Consider the following 18,996-nt stretch of genomic DNA (forward strand, 5'->3'; position numbering starts at 1 on the left):
AGTCACCCTACACTGCCACAAGGGCACACTGCTGAACCACATTCAACATATTTTCCTCCAGCCTCCCTGGGTCTTCTGTAGTGTTCTCCCCAGTAAGTGTGCATCCTGTACTGCTGCATGAGGTTATCACAAAGCAAGTGCAAGGTTCCTGCCAGCCCACCCACTGGCCTGCCAATGTCCCTGATACACAAGGACCAAAGGAGGATGAATCAAAGCAGCTGTTGAAATTAAACAGGTTTACACATATAGATAAGCAGAAATGTAGCTCTTAGTAGACTCAGGCAACACCACTGCTTTGGGGGATAGGCAGCCTGTTTAAACAAGCAGCTTACCAGCTAGCCTTGCAATGGAGGCTGTGCTCCACATCACCTGCCTGAGAGAGAGAAGTGGGAGCCTGAAGCTGAATTGGCCCTGGGTAAAAATAAGTTGTGTAGGTGTACAGCAATCTCCTTGCTTATTTAATCAAAATTAATTGCTCTAGATGGGATACCTGGAGAGTTCTGCCTTAAACAGGAAGCCATGCAAAGTCCTATGAAAAGGATTCCTGGGTAAGCAAAATTCCCCTGAGCAAGGGGAGAAGTTTCTCCACAACTCCAGTCCTGTAGAGAAAACAGGTTTGCTGCCATACTGAACAATGAGCTTGCTGTGGGCAAGTGGGCAACAGGAGAGAGATGAGAGACAGACTGGCCTGAAAGGCAAAACACTTTTCTCCTTTTTACACGTATCTAAACTAGTGACCTTCTAGGGCACCTAGACTAGCCCTTGTTTAAAATAACCCATTCCAGCATAGCAGTTCTGTCTTTCCTCTGCCCAACATCTCTTCCAGTGACTTTGAGTGGAAGAGAAGGGGGAAAAGAAGTCTGATACAGGAATCTCTGATTACTGGTCTTGTTATCATCAGAGGCACACTGAACTCTTTTCAGTAAAAGACTTCTCCAAAACTTCTAGTTACAGCCACCGACCTCCAGACAGACCACCAAATCTAGAGTCTTCATGAGTGAAGAAGAAGGCTCTGTTGCTGGGTAAATTCTTTCCTGATAAAACCCTTCTGTTCACACAGAAGAGTTTTGAACATGTAAAATGAAGAAATGTATGAACATGCATCTCTGAGGTGATGGCTCACCTGCATCAAACCTTCCTGCCACATGCACAAGTCATGAGGGCAAAGGCTTTCTCCCTTGACAGGGTAAATTTACAGTCAGACTTTTAAATGGGTTCAAGCCATAAGGACTGGAAAATCCCCCCCTTACATCACCACAAATTTTATCCTGGCAAATAAAGCTCACACATATTCAAATAAAAAGAAAAAAAAAAAAAGAAATAAAAGGAGGCTTGAAAACAAAGCTCATTAAAACAAGTCCTTTTCTCTGCTTTGAGCTCTAAAGATGCACTAGGATTTCTAAAATTTCATGTGAGGTAAAGCAGGTAGGTAACATACAAAGCAACTCTATACTGTGATGAGAATGTACCAAATTACATGCTTTGTCTAGCTTAGAAGGCTGCAGCACTGAAATACCCAATTTCAAAGTCACTAAGTCCAGCGCCAGTAGCAGTCCAGCTGCCACAGCATGTAGCTCCACACTGGAAAATTCAACAGCTAACCTGTTATTCCTACATTGTTTTTCAGACTGCAATACAAAAGTATTCTTCAAGATGCAGAAATGAAGGATGCAACCATGAATCTTAGCAAGGTGATTAAATAACAGGAAGAATAGAGACACAGATAGGGTGAAGCTTGAAAAACAAAAACATTTCTGTGATAACCCTGACATTTCTCTTGAAACACCTCATGCATTCAAGATTGAAAGTTTGTCCCAATAACAACTGGCATGAAGAACAAGGAGCAAAACTCAAAATGACCCGTCTTACCTTTCTCAAAGTGAAACCTTTTATTTCTATCACTCTTTTTTTTATTTTTTTCAAAATTGAATAGGATAGGATATTTCCTTTGGGAGAAACCTACAATGACCAAGTAGTCCAACTGCCTAACTACTTCAGGGCTGTTCAAAATGTAAAGCATGTTATTAAGGGCATTGTCCAAATGCCCCTTAAACAGTGACAGTCATGTATATCGACCACCTCTCTAAGAAGCCTGTTCCAGTGTTTGACCACCCTTGCTGTAAAGAAATGCTTCCTAATGTCCGGTTTATCCCTCCCCTGGTGCAGCTTCAAATCATTCCTATACATCCTATCACTGGATACCAGGGAGAAGAGCTCAGCTCCACCCTCTCCACTTTCCCTCCTCAGGGAGCTGTAGAGAGCAATGACAAGTCAAAAGTTCTCAGCCACTCCTTACAGGACATTCCTACCAACCCTTGCACCAGTTTTGTTGCCTTTCTCTGGACACTTTCAATGACTTTAACATCTAGTACTTGCATGTGCTGTGTGTATTTTAAAAATATCTGTTTAATTAATATTCATCCAGTCCAATGGAAGACTGTAAAGTGACAGACATCAAGCCTTTGTCTATCTGTAACACAGGTATAATACCTGCCCCCAGCTTCACTGAGGCTTTTCTGGGGACTGACTAAGCAGCTATACCAATGTGTGACACCACACCTGTGCATTACTCAAGGGCTGTGATTTTTAACCACGTTTGTCCATCCAGTCATGTTGTGTACCTTCTTGTCTACTTCTATTTTGAAGGGCATGGAAAGAGCCAGACCACCATAAGACATACCTGCATTTTATGTCAGTTTTGCACATCAAATTAGCCTTTAGTTTGGAGATGATGATGCATATAACTCTGATAAAGATGAGGAAATTTACCTGGAGAAATGAAAGAAGGATTTATATCATCATCATCATCATCATCATCAAATAAATACATATGCACAAGTACTCAAGAAAGCTGGTTTGTGTATGCACGCGTAGGTCTCTGCATTCAGCTACTCTGCAGCTGCAGAATTTGCTGCGTAACTCAACTCCTTGCTAAGGAGTTGTGCTCTAAATGCATACTGTGAATGCACAAGTCGTCTTTGAAAACACAGGCACTTCATTAAACAAAGCAGGGAAGCCTACCTACTCTCTGGGAAGTGAGACACTATGAAAGTGTGGGTTGGCCCATTTGCCTTGTCTGGAGATCTGAGACTGACACAGTATTGGGGCTGCAGAACATGGCATTTCTACACAATACCACACGTTTGTGGCTCTTTTGCAGTCCAGTACCTAAAATACTGTCTCCACCCTCCCTGTACTACCTGCCATAGCTTTCTGTTCACTGGGGAATTAACTGGATTGCTGCAGCATGCTGTTTTGTTATCATTTCCTGCCACTACAACATGACAGCATGTGGCCAAATTAAACAAACAAAAGGCTAGTCTGGAATTCCAGTGATAGAAACCAATTTGGTTTCATAAAATCACATTTCTGAATGAAAATGCCAATAGCCTCAAAGGTTATTAGCCTTTGGACATGCACAAGGGCCATGTGTGCATCTTTGTACTATGTCACATCCTGTTCTCATGGAAATCTGCCAGCTCGCAGCACGTGCTTCATACTCACCCCAATGGCAATGAGAATGGGCAGTCTGATGATCAACCAGTAATTCATGTTATAGTTTCTGGTCCAGCAACTAGGAAGATGACAAAAAGGAGACAAGAAGGAAAAGTTTCAGTACATTACTAAAATCTCCTGCTTTTCATTCTGTCACAGCAATGCAGATGGAAAACAATATTAAGGACTAGATACTAGGAAAGCGCATCATGCTGACATGGAAACAGAGGCAATTGCTTCTGAGAAACACTGAATGCTTTGTACTATTGCAGCTATCATAATCCAACTGGATACTACTCACTGGCCCTTCTTGCCCACTAATGGCTAGCTCTCCTCCACAATTTGCTATAAATTATCATCCATTAATGGTGAAGATTTATTCCATTAAAACCAAGGTCAAATTTGTCATATGGCTGAAAGGAGAAGCGGGAGGAGGGGAGTCTGTTTGAGTCAGATCTTTCCTGTGTGGTTCCTAGCCTCCTCTTTCTGCACTACTTTTATTTGTCCTTATTTTCATGAAGGACCTACTAATTTCAGCCCGGAGTAAGCAACTGAGGCAGCAAACTCCAGTTCCTTCAGTGCATAAGCACAGTGTTTCTGGCCCAAAGGGAGTTTTAAAAATTATAAACAAGTAAAATCAAAGATGGGAGTAACAGTTCCTAACTTTTTGTTGACCTGAGCCCTCTGCCAAGTAAGCAGCATGCTGCAGGCAATATAATCCTTAATTTCCCCCATGAGTCTCATTTTAGCTTTTTAAATTCCTGTCTCCTTGTGCAATATTGGAGAACAATGACAAGAAAAGTGATGCCTGACAGCCACAGTTTGGGATTGCTGGTTTGAAGTGAACCTTACATGGAGGGGTTTGTACATCTAGTCCTTTTCGGTTCTGCTCTGGCCACAGCCAGCAACCACCACCAACTGTCTGATGGGCTATGTCTGTGCACAATGGTGGCCCAGGTGTTAGGGCAGTGCTCACTTGTTCCTGCAATGACAGCATTCTTAACATTTCTATGAAATAACTTCGTTAGCCTCCTGCCATATTGCTCAGCATTACTCAAAAGCAAAACAGTCACCAGTAAAGTGAGCAAGTTTCTGAGCTACACAGGCTGTGAAACACAAACTAGAAAAGAGCACTACAGAAAACACAGGTTCCTTCACAAAACAAGTTTCTCTTCCTCTCCAAGTTCCATCTCTCATCAAAACATACATATGCACAATTTTCCTTAAGATTTCTTAACAGACCTAGGAAACTTCAGCTTGGGTGATGGTGGTGGAGATGAAACCCTCCCAGCCTTGAAGTGGGACAGTCTAAGTGGAAAGAAAAAAGAGCAAACCATGCAGTATGTGGGAGCGATCCATGCTACAACCACATGGCCACATGTGCCCACAGACTAGAGAGGAAAGCGTAGCAGCTTGGCTGTGGCAATTCCACATTCCCTTGCTGGTAATGCAAGTCCGAGAAGGTCCCAGGATTTCATTTTTCTATCCCTTTCAGTTTAACGCGTATAACAAGCATATTATTGCCACCAGCAGCTCTACGACCTACAGCTCAATCGTATTTTAGATATTGGAGAAAACAGGTATACAGACTGTGTGCAGTCAGCATACCTGAGCTGGAATCTGAGTAACAGAAGAACTTAACTGGTACGTGTGACTGAGAGCCAGCTTCATGGAGCCTTTGAAATTAATTTTATTTGAACTCCTCAAAACCGATGGGATAACAGGCATGGCTGGGAGTGGAGTTCTACTTTTCTCACTAGCTGCAATAGATGCAAAGGCAATTTACAAATTTTTTTATAATAACATACACTGAGAAACAATTCTTTACATTAACTTTGCTACATTTCTGTGTGTGTTAATTTGCTTCCTGTGGCACATAGCAGTTTTAGCTATTTTAAATAAATGTGTGCAATAAAAATACCACTACAGGTCAATTAAAGTGTCATGGCTACTAAAGTGTCCAGAAAATAAAATTGGTATATCTGTACATGATTTCTTGCCCATTTGTGCTTTCTGTGATTGTCACACTGATAAATACACCAACATCTATTGTGTTTGGGATCTATCCCTGCAGTTTGCTCAGCACCACTCAGAAGATGCTTGGCAACTAATAGCCTCAGAGCCACGAGTGGAGAATTTGTCCAGTGAAACAAATGCTACTGGGAAGCTTCTGCCTTTGCTTACCAATCCTGTATTCTTTCTCTAAAAGTGAAAACACTAAATTTTTACCCTGAAGAGCTAGAGCTGAATGGCTCCATTTTTAAAAAAGGATTTTAGGCTGGCTGTTCTCCTCCCATACTTTATTGCGGACAGGAACAAAAATGTGTAAGTATCAGCTTTTTAGGCACAGTCTAATAACTAAGAACAGCAGCTTGCTTTTAAATTTACTTCTAAACTAGACAAAGTATTTTTCAATAGCTCACTTTTAAAACACAATTGCTTTCTAAAGGAGTTTATACTTGCACATGTAAGGAAAGAAGAAGCCAGTGTGCAAGTAAGCCTTGCAGGCTCTGGTCCTTCATTCAAATGGCTACGTTCACAGGACTGCCTCAAATTCCCAGCCCTGATCACATTTACTTCCAGTTATTCTTCATAGCCAGGGAAATAGTTAAATCACAAATGAAATTTACAGCCTGCTGCACATCCACAGTGACAGAGCTATGGCAAACAGCATGAAGGATATCCCTGGCTGCTCTAACAGCCCAAGGCACAGAAATCTTGCCTTTCAGAGCAGCTGCAGCACATGGTTATTTATTGCTGTATTTTACAAATATTTAGACAAGATTTAGAAAATTCAATAAGGTGCAAGATTGCCCCTTTTAAGGTCCGCTGAGGGCAGTGAGTGACAGTTTTCCCTAATAGAAAACATAAATCAGCTCTGAGCACCGCATAATGTAGGAGGCTCAGTATGGGCACTTTGAATACATTTTCTACATCAATGGGAAGATATGTCCATGGAATGCTGCCTGCTCAGAGACTGCATGGTCTCTATACCTATTCTGATAATTTCAATAAAACTTGCAATATATCAGTACAGCCACAATCTTGCCACAGAATATTGTCAAGTCAACCTTGAAAAGGAAAGTCAGAAAATCCTAGCATTGCTTAAGCCAGAAGAAGCAGCTTTGACTGAACTGGTTCAGAACCAAAAAAAAGCGCTGGTTCTTAATACTAATGAACACCACAAAAATGTCTGACTACATTGAATTTTCACACTGCAGCATCCCTCCAGCAAGGGTTATGCCTGGGGGTAAAAAGAAAATCAAAAAAAAGAGGAAAAAAAAAGAAACAAAAGGGGGGGGCAAAGAGAACCTTCTACAAAAGTTTGGCTGGGTAGTTTGGAAACTAAGTAAGAATAAAACTCATTAAATAGTAAATTTATAATAGAAATGAAATACCATACGTTTATTTATTTCATCACAAAGAAAGCTACCCAAATACTTCCAGGCAGCCACTGCCACTAAAAAGAGGAAGCCACTTTCCTCCCTTTTATTTAATTTTTTATTTTTAAAAACCCCAACAAATTGCCTACAATGCAATTTGGTACAGAAAGCACATACAAAGGTAATTTTTTCAGAACAGCCACTATGGTAAAAACAGATGAAAAGTATTTTGTGTTTTACAGCAGTCTTGTGCATGACATAGTTGACTTCAGGAAGACTAACGTAAGCAGACAGAATGTGCATTTGTTTTAAGAAAATCTAAGTAATGGAAGCTTAAACAAGAGCAGGCAATCACATCTCTGCTGCTAGGCATAAGCTAACCACTACAAATCGTAGGCAGAATCCTGTGGGAGGTTGTTGCCTCCCTCTGAAGCATAACTGTAAAGGCTACTGCCAAAGGCACAGCATCAGGAGTGGTCTTGGTTGGTATGATGACTTCTACTGTTGATACTGTTGACACTGTAACTACAGAAAAACAAAACATACCTTTCCTTGACCTGCAAAAGGATAGATTCATTCAGACATGCAGAAAATTTTGATCAGAAAAAAACATATGCTCCTTTCTGAAATGTTATGCAAGACCTTCAGACAAAACAGAAGCAATTATGTGAGGTTTCAGCACATTGGCAAAGCAAACCACACTGAACAGAAAGCAAACAATGACCTGCTGGTGCACACATACAGCACAAATGAGATAGCTAGAAAAATCAGAACAAACGAACCCTTCATCTTCATAAAGGTACTTGACAGTTCCCCAGAGGATAACAAACAGCATTGGCACACCTGGGAAGAGAGGAGACAAGGTTGACACTGACACTGAGACTGGGAAAAGCAGAGAGGACGACAACCCACCCCTCCCCATACAAACACCATAATGATGAGCAACATAATTAACTGGTGGCAGGGTTGCAGCTCCTATCCAGCACAGATGACCATCAACAGTGGGAGGAGGCATTTAACTTACAAGTAACTAATAGATATAACTCATTTTCTTCTGGGCTCCTACCTAGTTTCCAACAGGCATGAAAAATGAAAAACAGAACTGCCCCCATACTTGGCATATACCACTTCTTCCATGTAACATTTCACGGAGGGGCCAAGGGAATTAAGTTTTTGGAAGCTCTACTACCCTCTGTACTCACATGAGAGAGGAGTGTGCTCTGACCCTGACCTTTGCCTCCAAATTTCTGCCTGTGGGTCACCTACCCTTCATTCAGGTAGCACCAAGCTCAGGCTGTCCATTGGCATCGGGGCTGGAGCACACCCAGCCCACATTCCCCCAATGGCAGAAGGAGTGTGGGCACACCTAGCAAGTGTGCTCAGGCCTCCCCCACAGAGAAGTCCCAAGTTTGGGCTGCAGTACTGGCATGGACTTGAGTGGCTGCAGCAAATACAGCAGATGCACCTTGCTTTGAGAAGAGGCTTGGTCCTACCCTTACCTCTGACAGTGCATGTGCCACAGTTGGTCAATTTATCTGGGGTGTAAAGGGAAGAGAGACAAGCCAAACAAACTCGCAGACATTACCTGCTTTATAGTGTCAAAGGCTCTCAAATTAATTTCTTTCATTTATGAAATGCCTATGTCATGAAAAATAATTTGACAGTGCATCTACCAACCAATACTCAGTACACAGAATGCCAAAATAAGCACACAGGGAAGGAAAGCAGGTTAAGACTTAAAGAGCAGGATGAGGAATTTCTGCCTAGGGATGGATCAAGATGGACTAATTTCACCGAGTACCTCCTTGGTAAGTATTTGATGATGCATGTACATTGTATAGAAAGGACAACATTCATTGTACTTAAAAACATTGGGGTAGAGCCGTAAGTGCTGTACAGGGCAGATACACAGTTCCTGGAAACAAAACCCACATAGAAATTGGTCATCTCTTGCAGTCTGAATATCTCAAGCAGTTATCTGTAGTGGGTATTATCAGTAAAAAAACTTCTCTCTTGTACTGCAGACTGTTTCTGTTATCAGAACAGCAAAATACTGCCAACACAGAAGAACAATATTCTCCTAAATCAGTTTAAAAAAAAAAAGAGAGAGAATAAAGAACAGCAAGAAAAAAAATTACCAATAATTAGAACAACAGCAAAGATAGTGAATTGAGTAGAGATTATTTGGGCAAGTGGTTGAACACGTTCCATGAATGTACCTGATACTGAGAATACACAATATTTTGGGAGCAAACTTTCTAAGAATTCTATGCTGCTTTCACAGTGACATAAAGAGACTAAGAACATTTGCTCATTGCAAATCAGTTCCAAACCAAATGAGCTTGTGATTCATAGAAACAAATTATAGATTGAATTATTTCTTTCTTGACTTTGCTGAGAATTAAGACATCTTAATATAGAAGTTACAGGATAAGATACAAACACTGACAGCACAAGGGCTGTATGTCAGTGGATATATCATTTGACATATCAAGTGATAACAATAATGATTTGTGGATATCTCCATCTTCTGGATATCCCCTGACACCTACCAAATTCACAAAACCTTTCCTTGAGAAATGGGTGGCTCTGAAAACCATCTAGGACACACTCTCAGCAGATGGGAATGCATCCAGTTTTCCAAAGTCCTGGTGAAGATCTAAAGAGGAGACTGCCTCAAGAACATTCCCTTATTCACTTCAAGCCTGTAGAAGTCTTTCATAACAGCAAAAGGGCAAGTCTAAAGCATCTCTGCAATAGTTGTAGTATGCAAGGAGCACTGAGACTCTCCAAAGATTAATTAACAATTTTGACACCTAATTACCCTGCATTAACTGTCACAAGTGCAAATATTATTCTGGTTACATCACTCAGTCAAGAGAATTCTGTCTGGTTTGAGCAGGGAGTGGAAGTAAACTGCATACAACTCTTTGAATAAATACTACAGATGACTATATTTCATTAACAGAATCAGTGGTGTATTCCACTGGGCTCTCAACATGCAGGTCTTTTGGGGTATTTGAGTTTCAGTCCTACATTTCTTTCTCTTGCTGCTGCTATTCAAAGAATATCAGATATCTGAGAAAAAACTGCACTCATTTATAGGATGCACTTATTCAAGATATAGGCTGAACTCTTTCTGGTTTTGCTTTTTATCACACAGAAAGCTCTGAGATTGATCTTTTCCTAGATTAACTGACCAGAGAAAGGTCTCTGAATTCTGGAAATGGTAATGTCTACTTTTTTCTGTACTGCATCACTGCTGAAGATGCCAGAAATTACAACAGCCTGCTCATAATAGCTTCTGCAATGTTAATTCTTGCAGGCTGATAGCTGACCCAAAATCTTCGAACACTACACGGTGATTATGAAATCTGTCAAGTGTACTAGGAAATAAGCCTGCTGACAGTTCAGCTAATAAAGTTCAACTTCAAATGACTGGGCATCTGAATTATAGGCTGCAATAATAATATATATTATGGATGATGAGAAAGTAATGGAACTGCCAAATCAACACCTTAACACCCCACTGCACAAATAAGCAGCACAACTTTCCTAGTTTCACTCTAGCTTATATATTCTACACCTGGTCAGGTGTCTGCATAGTAAGAAAAAAAAGTTGGAAAACCAAGCATTTTCCACAATGACAAAAGGATGGGGTAGGTAAGAAAAGAAAATTGTAAGAAAATCTGCACAGGTTGACATTTTCAGAATGCTCCACTGTCCCGAATGAGCAGAGGGGCATGAAACTCGTGGAGCTGCTAATGGAAGTTGCAATGTCCTGATCACAGCATGTAGTAATCAGTCTCTTCATTTAATGGGTCTAAGATATTTCGGTAACTGAACAGAAAAGCTCAGGTTTGTTCTGGAACGCACAAAGTTCCAGTTACCATGAAAGGTGTCACCAGGTGGTGCTATTCCATGCCATCTTCTTTCCCTTACCTCCATGTGCAAGCAAGTTTCCATTCTTACAGACACACTGTATTTGTGGCTTTCCCTTGCACCCACTTTCTGTAAAGGCAATTTCAGGGAAGATATATGAGGAGCAAGAGAGGCTCCCCTCATCCTCACGTGCTGAGTAGAAAGTCTTCCTGAAGTGAATTTGTAGGACCAAAGCACTGCCATCCTGGTGAGACCCTTAAATGAGGACATATTCTGCATATAGCATTTTAGGACTGTATTCAGTATTTCAGCTGTAACCTGACGTCACTGGTTGCCATGTGCGATAAGTTCAACCTCCGAGACAATAAGGCACACAAACCAGAAGGACAGTCCTGCTGTCAGAACAATTTCAGTCCTCTTTCTCTCAGAAAGCATCTAGGATGCTCTTCCTTGATCAGCTGCTTTATGTATGAATGCATGAACAATGCGATGAGGAACTGAAAGAATTGATAAATACACATGAATAGATGTAGAAAGAGTAAAAGCGCTGAAGATGTGAGAAGAAAAGATGAAACATTTTTTATTTCTAAGAAAGGAAAAGAATGAAAGACTTCAATCTAGAAGACAAAGAGTGAAGAGAATTAAAAGGAACTCCTGACATGCATTTCCTACCAAGATCAGTCTGGATACCAAACCTACTTTCACATCCTCGTCTGAAACACCATTTTCTTTTGAAAACAGAAGAGAAGTGGTCAGTGCAATGAATGCATCCTGTTGCTACAGTGAGTTCATACTGGGCTTCTGAAGGAAGGTTTCTTACTGCCTCTGTTCCAGTCAGATCTTCCTTGCAATCAGGATGTAGATTTTGATGCCCTAGCCAGGCTTCCTGCTTTTGATAACTTCATTCCCTTAAAGTATTCTTCCTTAGAGCAAGTTTGGATTGCCAAGGCTTGAAAGGAAATGGATTATTTATTTTTTATGGCAATTTCCCTGCTGCAAGAGCAGCTGGGTGTAAAATTGCCATAGAAGCTCAGAGAATATTTAGCTTTTTATTAACATTTTCTTCTTAGCCTTTAGTGCTGAAAATGGTCTCCTGTTGTTCTTCCTGCTGGATGTCACACAGAGTCACCGTGTGATATTTCTGTTGTTCCCCATTCTCCCCTCCTTGCTACTCCTAAATGTGAACAGGTCCTTTTCCCACTAAAAGCTTCTGATACAGCAGCGTTATAGTATAAACTGCTCTTCTCCAGAGACTACTGTTAGTTTGAAGTCAATGTCAGGCTCAGCAGCTCTTCACTTGGGCTCAGATGCGATGAACACCATGTTCTGGTGTCCTGGACACTCTGATTCAGAGCATTCTGCACATCCTAGCAAAGAATAATTACTCATTTGAACTGATAATAAATAGACTACTGCCTAATAACTGACTTAAGAACTTACTATAGCAAAAATATATTTGGGATATCTTGGAACAACTGGTCTGCTGTGGACTGATGGTGTCCATCAGATAGAGAATGGAAAGAGAATCTAAGTCATAGGCTTGACAAGCTGGTGAAGAGGACTTTAAACTAAAGTTGCTGGGGAAGGGGATCCTCAATCCATTCCACTCCTACCAAATGGATGCCAGTGCCAGCTATAGATGATGCCAGGCCCAGAGCCTGAAGGAATCAGAGGTTAGCAAGAAAGTACCTGAAGAGCAGCATGAAGGAATATCAGCCACTCCTGACATCAACTCCAAGTCATCAGGGACACAACTAAAATGCCTCTATGCAAACACACATAGCATGAGGCATAAACAGGAGGAATTAGAGATGTGTGCACACCTGCAGGGCTATGATCTTACTGAGCCATGGTGGGATGGTTCCTGACTGGAGTGTTGGAACAGAATCACAGGCTCCTAAGGCAGATCAGGCAGGGCAGACCAGGAGGGCATGTTGCCATCTATGTCAGTGAGAGCTGGAGTGTATGGAGCTCCACCAGGGGATGGATAAGGACCTGACTGAGAACTTACAGGTCAGGATGAAAGGGAGGGCATGGACAGGTGACATAGTGGGGGTCTGCTGCCAGCCACCAACCAGGAATTCCAAGCAGATGAAGCCCTCTATAGACAGACAGGAGCAGCCTCACATTCTCAAGCCCTGGTCCTCATGAGGGACTTCAACCACCCCCATATCTGTTGGAGGGACAACATACTAGGGCATAAGCAATCCAGGAGGTTCCTGGCATGTGTTGATGATAACTTCCTTCTCCAAGTGACAAAGGAGCCAATGAGGAAAGGTGCCATGCTGGACATTGTTCTCACCACCAAGGAAGAGCTAGTGGGAAATGTGAAGCTGAAGGGCAGCCTTGGCTGCAGTGACCATAAAATGCGGGATTCAAGATCCTTAGGGAAGTGAGGAGGGTGCACAGCAAGCCCAGTAGCCTGTACTTCAGGAGAACAGATTTTGGTATGGTCTGAGAGTGATCACAAACTTCAGTTATAATTAGAAGAAGTAACAACATGAAGTGACTAACACCCACGGTGTTTTTGAACAATACACACATGACATTTGTATACATAAATATTCACCAAATGATGAATAATGAACAAGTTAAAAAATTACCCTGTAAGAGGACAATTCATTAATGGGAAGAAGGGTCAGGGTATCAAATCAGCTCTGACAATCAAATATTTATTTTTTTGTTCCAGCTTTATTTTTATAATTGATAAACTACTTCAAAGAGAAGGACACACAGCTCAAACAGGAACCTACTGTCTCTCTCAAGCCTCAGCATTATACTGAGTCTATCATTAAATAAATTAAATAAACTAAAAAATTAAATAAAAATCTTCTGAGCAATGCATACAGCAGAAAGTCACCCAGTGAGGGACTTGAGCACCCAAAAAATGTAATCATCAGTGAAGAAGCAGAAAGAGGGGGAAAAAATCTTCATCTCTTTCCCTTGGTTAGAGATGAAACTGTTATCTAGTATAACTAATCTGGGAGCACTGAAACAGCAGATGCTTCCGCATTTGAAGGTGGAGAATCATTGGCAAGGTTTGTACATGCAGACACATCTGGAATAGCAAGAAATTGTACAGATGAGGATTGAATGGCATGGACAGACCTTTCTAGGAAGCTTGGATGAAGCCCACATATCCAGTGCCAAGTTCTGACATTGCCGCTCATTTCCACAAACTCATCCAGAAATTCAATATACAGTAGCAGAACTGCCATTGTAAAGGAAGAACAAAACCAAAATAACATCTTCTGTTTGTGCCTTCTGCTTTTGCAGGAGACAAACTCTAAATAGAAGTGATTCAGACCAAAACCAGCCTATCCCTTTCTTATAAAACATCATAATCCCCTTGGGATTTGACTAGATATAATTTTGTTCTAATTTCTTTTCCATTTCCTTTCATGACCTCAGTCAGTGCTTCGGGATAGCTCCCCCCACCTTTTTTTTAATTAAATTGAGGGTATAATTAAAACATATATAGTTCGAATGTTATACAAATTGGTGTTGCTTTTGCTGCATGCCCTATATAAAAGAATATGGAAGATAGAGAACTTCAACTAAAACTCTCCAGCAGGAGACTGCTATTATTCGCATTTATTTATTCCCATCAATATGCCAGAAAGCCTTTGCTCCTCATATATCACTGTTCAGTAAAATTGGGTAATTCACAATAAGCCATTTATATGCATTTTACCAGGGAATTAATTTGTTAAAATATTCACAGTTGAAATCCATGGAGAGAAAAGAAGAGTCAAAGCAATTTAAATGTTCAAACTAGCATCTGTGAAAGCACTTGCAGTATTTACTTGGATTTACTCTCAGCTTTCCAAAAGTGGCCTGATTCCACCAAAAAGGAAGGGTAGAGAAGAGGAAGGGAGAAAATGCAATAAAAATCCATAAAAGATCATTCCAAAAATAGGATGAATCCTGAACTCTAATGTATTTTCAGGTGAACCAGACAGTGAAAGAATCAAAGCATTAGCATTTCTACACAACGTGGCCCTTGCTCAACCAACTGATTTCAAGGCATCACAATTCTTGATTTCAAGCACACACATGCCCATGGCACATACAACCTGACCGTTTTTTCCCCTCAACAATCCCTATTAGACCTGCTCTGCCCACTTAATCACCCTGAAAATTCACGGCTCTCCTTGTTCATTGGTCCTTTGCATCCTGCTGCTCACACTGCCACCATTTCTCTACTGCTATCCTCACCCAGATGCAAGGCATCATTGCTCTTTTGCTCCACAAGTAGTTAACACATCTGTAAATGCAATGGGAAACTTCAAGGAGATGAAGCAGGCCAGGCAAGAAAAGTTCACACCTGTATGGAACCACCAACATGTAATTTGTACTGGGAAGCTGATGACTTGCAGGAAAAGTACCATGTGCCTGCCACTGGTCTGTGGAGTTTCTGTGATGTCACACAGCCCCTGCGTTCTGAACCCACAGCTTCTACTCCATTAGCATCCAGAAGCTGCGACAGCCCAGCACCCTCCAGCTCAAAGAAGGTAAGGGATTGGGAACAAAACAGGAATGCAGAGTGCAGGACTTGAACTGGGCAGCACTAGGGTAGAACACAATTTTTCCCGTTATACCATGTGCCAGTGCAGCCACAAACAGAAAAATCAACTTACCCCAGCCAATGCAGAGATAGAGCCGAAAAATCCTTTGCTCAGAGAAGACCGAAAGTACCAGCAGTGTGTAAAGGTACATGCCTTCCACCAGCAACCAGTAGTAGTTTGCGGCCACACAATACTGCATCATCACAAAGACCAACCGGCAGCTGAGTGATTCCTGTGAGGGAAGAAAGCACAGCCCAAGGGGCCAAGAATAAAAGGATACTAACACGAAAGACTGGTTCTCTCTCCTACTTTTGTTCCTCAAAAAAATAGACTGCTAAACTAATCACATTTGAGTACTGAAGGGGCAGAAGCCGGTGCTATATGCAGCAGACAGACGCTTTTAACAACATTCCTCCTTTAAAAAATAAAAAGTACACATTCTGCATTTAGAATAATAAGCAATAGACTGTATCTCAATAAGCAATAGATTACAGCTTGAAAAGCATGACACAAAGATGAAAAGAACAAGTGGAAGGTACTATATCAAATGCTGTCAGTGAATCTTTACATTTCCCCAGATACTCTAATCTGCAGTTGAGAATTTCTCTATTAAAGAGCAAACAGTGGATGCCATAATGTTGACTATTTTCCAAAGCAAAGATTTTTTAACAGAATAGCAATATTGCCCAGTGCACCGCATTTAAGAGCAAAATCTCTCATAGTTAGCAAATTACAGAGGTGGTCAGCAGGGCTTTAGATAAATATGAAATCTGATTACTTAATTAATATATCCATCAGAGCTGATGAAACCACTATTTGAATAAGCCATCTGTAAAAGAATAAAGCCTAGGCTTTTTGGAAGAGGAAATGACTGACAATCCTATGTGAACATTTCCAAACCATTTAAGATGTGTATTACAATGTTATTTTCTGGCAACTGATACACTGCAGATGAGAAGAAAAATCAACTATCATATGAGATTCACTATGTGGTATTAGCGCTTAAGCCTTAGGCAGTGTCAGAAAAGAATGGGTACTAAGGATGCATCACAAAACTTACCCTTTACAACCCCAACCCTGAATAGCAGCAGTAAATGCTGTACCCATGTTTTAGAACCACAAGAGCTATACAGATAATAAAAATACCTTTCTTTGAAGATTCAAGTACATTTTGTATTCCAAATGCAAATGGGGAAAGGGACGCTTTCATCGCATTTACAAAAGAGCTGTATATCCTCTCCCAAGAGTTAGAAGTACTTAATTATCCTGTTCCTCCGAAGCTTTTCTAAATACTTTCAAATTTGCATTTTAATCAGATGCTTCCTTTTTTTCTTGTCATCAAGAGATTAAAGATCTCTAAGAAAAACCAACTAATTTGGTCATTACACAAGGCGGACAGTCCTATCACAAAAGGTGCTGGCTTAGGGAATGAAAACCCTCTTGTCACTGCTAGAAAGACATGAACCTGCAGCATGGGAAGAAGATATGGGCATTTGTACATATACATATATATATATACGTAAAGCAATTTTTTTGTGTTTCCTCTGTCCATTGGGGGCAAACTTCTCATAGGTAGAGAAACATGCCATGCCATCAACTAAAGAATTAAATGACTTGATCTCATGCAGACACACAGTGATGACTTCAATATCCTAAGAACCACCACAGTGTCTGACCTTACCTGGAAGGCAATAAGTCCTTCCCACTGGTGCTCTTGTGTGGCTGTGCTGTACATCCACTTCACCACTGAATCTTTAATGAAAACAGATATAGCTCGGAGGATGAAAGAGGTGAAGAGGTTCAGGTGAATGTAATTCCTCGTGCAATGCAGATGTCTGTAAAAAAAACAAACTAGTCATGATCTGCTACCTATGTAAAAGCTGCAACATCACACACAGGACTGAAAGAGGGAATAATAAGCCCTGTAGGGAATCAGAAGGTACCAGAGGAAATCCCATAACTTGAGAATCACTGTAGGGATTTCAAACTGTCTTTGAAAAGAAATCACTACCAAGGAAAAGACATTCAAAACTTCAAGCCTAAGACTGAATATTTGGGAAAAGAAAGGAGACCAGTGTGTTAAGGAAAAAAAAATTAAAAGATTAAATAGTGTAAAAATTAAGTCGTTTTCAGAAGACATATCTGAAAGGACTGAAAAAGTCAAGTTGCACATAATGCTGAAGCTAATTGCTTTGAATTGACCCCAGTGTCACTGCACAGGTTTACTTTGGCAAAGCTCAGGAACTGGTGCGGTGCAGCTTCTGGCTGTGCTCAAACCCACAATGAAAAAACATCCACCTGTGAATTACCACTTTGACAACAAAAGAAAAATCTGCATTCAAATTGCCTCCTAGAGGAATTGTAAATATTCACGGTAGAAGTAAAAGGAACAGACTTTTCACCTCTGCATTCAGAATGGAAAACAAACAAACAAAAAAAACCCAAAGAAAAAAATCCTCTTGAATTTCAGCAGCCAGCTGCAAAGACAATAAAACTGCTACTTGTCAAAAAAGAGCATGTTAAGGGATAGCAAAAGAAACTGCAGTCATGTAAATGGCATCCAACTGCAGAGTGCTGCCAATGTTTTACCAGCCTTATCCACAAACACTTTTCTTCCAGCTCTGCAAGGGTACACACTTTGCCCCGAAGTTATACTGGGTAAGACTCTTTTTAAATGCTAAAAGATAGAGGTAACATATGGTAATCAGCAATTATTCCAGCAAGAGTTTCAGCGAACTTACACTTTAAATGTCTGTTTTTTACTGCTCTATAAATTTTGGTAGAAAAATTGACTTGGTCTAAAAGTAAGAGATTTTGCACTGAAGAAGAGCTATTTTTTTCATAGTTCTAATGAAATCTCTTAATCACTTTTAAATCACATCTTATTTCAAAACTTACCTATTATTAATATTTATTTTCCTTTAACTCAAAATTCATTTGTTTCTACCCTTCAGAACTGCTACACATTTCAATTTGATTGAAAAAATTATGTAAAATAGGCAGTTGAAGAAAATAGGTTGCAAATAGTTACTGAGTATTACTGCTACAGGCAAAGCAAATTATTCAAATTGTTTCAGTCATAAAGTTATGGGCCTAATTCAGCTTACACCACTGAAATTACAGATTTTTCTTCCATTTCTTTCGGAAGATGCAAAATAGGACTCTAGAGAGATAGTTTCCTCTGCTGTATCATCATTAAAGACAATTATGAAGGTTATTTTGTAGTCTAAGAATTTAAAAAGCCCCATCAACATTCAGGTGTCATTGATTTAGATTTCAATCCGCATTTGTTGAGGCTGCACAGCTCCAGGGAGAGGCCACAGGAGGAGATTCCAGTCAGAATAATTCACATAGGAGCAGGTCTCATGTATTTCATGAGATCCGGGACCAAGTTGTCTCCTGATAGACAATTTAGAAAGGAAAGCATGAAATGGATTGATGGCATAGTATTAACAAGACTCTTGGCCCCTTTAACATCTCTGGAACCTCATTTCCAGAAAAAGAATCACACACTCCTGTACACTTCTCCAGTCCCTGCTTCACAGTTGAAGGAAAAATTGCTAAAGCATCACCCCACAAAAGTGAGGGCATCAAAGTTCCCTCTCTCCTACCAGTCCTTGGTGACAAACTTGCTCTTTGCTCCCTGCCAGAAAATATGCACATCCTTT

At 40.6% G+C, this 18,996-nt stretch overlaps 2 protein-coding genes and 1 long non-coding RNA gene across 3 annotated transcripts in view; 1 reads left to right on the forward strand and 2 right to left on the reverse strand.

Moving 5' to 3' along the window:
- KCNK5 (potassium two pore domain channel subfamily K member 5) overlaps positions 1 to 18,996 on the forward strand; it is a 575,865-nt gene that overhangs the window by 117,478 nt on the left and 439,391 nt on the right. The window lies entirely within an intron of this gene.
- GLP1R (glucagon like peptide 1 receptor) overlaps positions 1 to 18,996 on the reverse strand; it is a 92,036-nt gene that overhangs the window by 10,936 nt on the left and 62,104 nt on the right. The window contains exons 6-10 of the mRNA XM_064648472.1: positions 17,010 to 17,163; positions 15,401 to 15,560; positions 7,661 to 7,721; positions 3,505 to 3,574; positions 2,681 to 2,769 (exon numbers count right to left, since the gene is read on the reverse strand). Coding sequence (XP_064504542.1) covers positions 2,681 to 2,769; positions 3,505 to 3,574; positions 7,661 to 7,721; positions 15,401 to 15,560; positions 17,010 to 17,163 — 534 coding nt within the window. The remainder of the gene's footprint in view (positions 1 to 2,680; positions 2,770 to 3,504; positions 3,575 to 7,660; positions 7,722 to 15,400; positions 15,561 to 17,009; positions 17,164 to 18,996) is intronic.
- LOC135411199 (uncharacterized) lies at positions 13,432 to 15,382 on the reverse strand. The gene is made up of 2 exons (XR_010429040.1): positions 14,979 to 15,382; positions 13,432 to 13,818 (listed from the first exon to the last, which is right to left on the reverse strand). It is a non-coding gene; the product is annotated as an uncharacterized LOC135411199 (long non-coding RNA).

This window comes from Pseudopipra pipra, chromosome 3, assembly GCF_036250125.1.
Source record: "Pseudopipra pipra isolate bDixPip1 chromosome 3, bDixPip1.hap1, whole genome shotgun sequence".
Taxonomy (NCBI): domain Eukaryota; kingdom Metazoa; phylum Chordata; class Aves; order Passeriformes; family Pipridae; genus Pseudopipra; species Pseudopipra pipra.